The sequence below is a fragment of the Lucilia cuprina genome, chromosome 2 (assembly GCF_022045245.1).
Source record: "Lucilia cuprina isolate Lc7/37 chromosome 2, ASM2204524v1, whole genome shotgun sequence".
Classification (NCBI taxonomy): domain Eukaryota; kingdom Metazoa; phylum Arthropoda; class Insecta; order Diptera; family Calliphoridae; genus Lucilia; species Lucilia cuprina.
Genome location: NC_060950.1, coordinates 58,568,197 through 58,572,473, shown reverse-complemented (window position 1 = coordinate 58,572,473; position 4,277 = coordinate 58,568,197). Strand labels below are relative to the sequence as shown.

Genomic DNA, 4,277 nt, shown 5'->3' with positions numbered 1-4,277 from the left:
AACCATTCGAGGCACAAATGAGCAGGACGCAAAAGAAAATAGGGACTTAAATGTTGCAAGAATTTTTTAATATTTTTATCCAATAGCTCATTCACATCCTTGTGCTCAACCGCTCTTTCCAAATGTAAAGTGTTTTCATCGAATAAAGTCTCCTCAAAAAGTTGAAATTTGCTATTCAACACAATTAACTCCTGCAAACCATTGACGCCCAAATCATAAATGGTGCGCCTATCCTTGCCAGCTGCCTCCTTGGGTTCAAATAATATTGAGGCTTTACGTTTGGCATCTTGAATAGCTCCCGTTTGTGGGGCTTTCAGACGTTGTAATTGTTCAAATAAAGCAGTAGACATGTTGGAAAAATAACGTTTTCACTTTTTTATTTATTTCTTTTTGTTGTTTTATACGATTTTTAAAATTTTTTACAGGTTTTTTTCTAAAAATGTTACTTTATTTTCACACCGCGCACATTATTTTTTTAGAAATGACAACCAAATGAAATGTCAAAATAAAACGTGGTGTGGAGTAAATGCAGTGATGCCACATTATATTTTAGGAAACTTGACAACCCAACACACAAAACAGAAGCTAATGGTAAACATGCAAATCAAACTAATATATTGAATTTATATTATTTTAAAAATACATTAAGCAGTTAAATTGCAATTAAACTATATACTAGACTATACTATACTCTAGACTTTTAGGCTATACTAAAGACAAGTCTAGACATGATTAAACAATAGAAGAGTTTATATTAGACTGTAAATAAGACTATAGACTAGACTATAGACTAAATTATAGACTAGACTATAGACTAGACTATAGACTAAACTATAGACTAGACTATAGACTAGACTATAGATTAGACTATAGACTAGGCTATAGACTAGACTATAGACTAGACTATAGACTAGACTATAGACTAGAGTATAGACTAGACTATAGACTAGACTATAGACTATACTATAGAATAGACTATAGACTATACTACAGACTAGACTAAAGACTAGTCTAGACTAAATATAAATAAATCTACTCATTAAATTTTATCGGTATCGAATCATTATTGCCCACATATAGAGTCTCTTTCAGAAATCAGTAGGGTTCTATAGTTGAAACGAAAAGTCGACTTTTCGACCTTTTGCATATTATGAAAAGTCGATTTTTCTGCTTTTAAATTTTTTTTCATTTAATTTAGAGTCGACTTTTAGACTTTTAGTATATTATATATAGTCGACTTTTTTCGATTTTCCGACGTTTTTCTAATTTTTGACTTTTCGACTATTTCCGACTTTTTTTTTGATTATTTTCGACTTTTTCCGACTTTTTGACTTTTGGACTATTTTTGACTTTTTCTGACTTTTGGACTATTTTAACGCACATAAAGAAAACAACCCGACGAAAAATAAAACAAACCGTAACAGCTGTTTTATCAAAATAAACATTTTTTTTGGTGTGGTGAGTTATTTTTGTTTACAAATATGTGTTTCTGCACGTGGAAAAGACGCAAAAACTTGTTTTCATCATTTACATTTTCAATATGTGTTTAAGCACGTGGAAAAAAATTCAAAAAAATTGATTTTCATGATTTACATTAAAAAAAATATTTTTGATCAATTAAAATATGTGTATAAATGTGGAAACAAATCTGATAAAATATAAATATAATTGGGATTATATCGTTACAGAATGCCTTTTAATAAAAAACATTCAAAAAATGTTACTATGGTCATATATATAAAATGATATATAAGTGCTATCGGGCGATCTTGTGCACGATAAAAACCTATATAGAACTTTAAGTTGGAAGTGTAGAAATCGGATGGCATACCATTTTTTCCGGATTTCATCGTTCTAGGGTGTGTACTACAACAACAAACTTTTTTTTTACAAAAAATGTAACTATGGCCGTATATATAAAATGATATATAACTGCTATCGGACGATCTTGTGCACGATAAAAACCTATATAGAACTTTAAGTTGGAAGTGTAGAAATGGGATGACATACATTTTTTTCCGGATTTCATCGTTCTAGGGTGTGTACTACAACAACAAACTTTTTTTTTACAAAAAATGTAACTATGGCCGTATATATAAAATGATATATAACTGCTATCGGACGATCTTGTGCACGATAAAAACTAATATAGAACTTTAAGTCAGAAGTGTAGAAATCGGATGACATACATTTTTTTCCGGATTTCATCGTTCTAGGGTGTGTACTACAACAACAAACTTTTTTTTACAAAAAATGTTACTATAGCCGTATATATAAAAAGATATATATAACTGCTATCGGACGATCTTGTGCACGATAAAAACCTATATAGAACTTTAAGTTGGAAGTGTAGAAATCGGATGGCATACATTTTTTCCGGATTTCATCGTTCTAGGTGTGTACTACAACAACAAACTTTTTTTTTACAAAAAATGTTACTATAGCCGTATATATAAAATGATATATAACTGCTATCGGACGATCTTGTGCACGATAAAAACCTATATAGAACTTTAAGTTGGAAGTGTAGAAACCGGATGGCATACATTTTTTTCCGGATTTCATCGTTCTAGGGTGTGTACTACAACAACAAACTTTTTTTTACAAAAAATGTTACTATAGCCGTATATATAAAATGATATATAACTGCTATCGGACGATCTTGTGCACGATAAAAACCTATATAGAACTTTAAGTTGGAAGTGTAGAAATGGGATGACATACATTTTTTTCCGGATTTCATCGTTCTAGGGTGTGTACTACAACAACAAACTTTTTTTTTACAAAAAATGTAACTATGGCCGTATATATAAAATGATATATAACTGCTATCGGACGATCTTGTGCACGATAAAAACCTATATAGAACTTTAAGTCAGAAGTGTAGAAATCGGATGATATACATTTTTTTCCGGATTTCATCGTTCTAGGGTGTGTACTACAACAACAAACTTTTTTTTTACAAAAAATGTTACTATAGCCGTATATATAAAATGATATATAACTGCTATCGGACGATCTTGTGCACGATAAAAACTTATATAGAACTTTAAGTTGGAAGTGTATGCCATCCGGTTTCTACACTTCCAACTTAAAGTTCTATATAGGTTTTTATCGTGCACAAGATCGTCCGATAGCAGTTATATATCATTTTATATATACGGCCATAGTTACATTTTTTGTAAAAAAAAGTTTGTTGTTGTAGTACACACCCTAGAACGATGAAATCCGGAAAAAAATGTATGTCATCCCATTTCTACACTTCCAACTTAAAGTTCTATATAGGTTTTTATCGTGCACAAGATCGTCCGATAGCAGTTATATATCATTTTATATATACGGCCATAGTTACATTTTTTGTAAAAAAAGTTTGTTGTTGTAGTACACACCCTAGAACGATGAAATCCGGAAAAAAAATGTATATCATCCGATTTCTACACTTCTGACTTAAAGTTCTATATAGGTTTTTATCGTGCACAAGATCGTCCGATAGCAGTTATATATCATTTTATATATACGGCTATAGTAACATTTTTTGTAAAAAAAAAGTTTGTTGTTGTAGTACACACCCTAGAACGATGAAATCCGGAAAAAAATGTATGCCATCCGATTTCTACACTTCCAACTTAAAGTTCTATATAAGTTTTTATCGTGCACAAGATCGTCCGATAGCAGTTATATATCATTTTATATATACGGCTATAGTAACATTTTTTGTAAAAAAAAAGTTTGTTGTTGTAGTACACACCCTAGAACGATGAAATCCGGAAAAAAATGTATGCCATCCGGTTTCTACACTTCCAACTTAAAGTTCTATATAGGTATTTATCGTGCACAAGATCGTCCAATAGCAGTTATATATCATTTTATATATACGGCTATAGTAACATTTTTTGTAAAAAAAAGTTTGTTGTAGTACACACCCTAGAACGATGAAATCCGGAAAAAAATGTATGCCATCCGATTTCTACACTTCCAACTTAAAGTTCTATATAGGTTTTTATCGTGCACAAGATCGTCCGATAGCAGTTATATATCATTTTATATATACGGCTATAGTAACATTTTTTGTAAAAAAAAAGTTTGTTGTTGTAGTACACACCCTAGAACGATGAAATCCGGAAAAAAAATGTATGCCATCCGGTTTCTACACTTCCAACTTAAAGTTCTATATAGGTTTTTATCGTGCACAAGATCGTCCGATAGCAGTTATATATCATTTTATATATACGGCTATAGTAACTTTTTTTGTAAAAAAAAGTTTGTTGTTGTAGTAC

The 4,277-nt window shown here is 30.7% G+C and overlaps 1 protein-coding gene across 1 annotated transcript in view; it reads right to left on the bottom strand.

Annotated features, from left to right (window-relative positions):
* Window positions 1-476, bottom strand: part of LOC111677837 (HEAT repeat-containing protein 1 homolog) — a 15,408-nt gene extending 14,932 nt beyond the window's left edge. The window contains exon 1 of the mRNA XM_023439035.2: window positions 1-476. This exon is cut by the window's left edge and continues 816 nt beyond it. Within this exon, the coding sequence (XP_023294803.2) occupies window positions 1-350 (350 nt within the window). The 5' untranslated portion in view covers window positions 351-476.
* Between the last annotated feature and the right edge of the window lie 3,801 nt (window positions 477-4,277).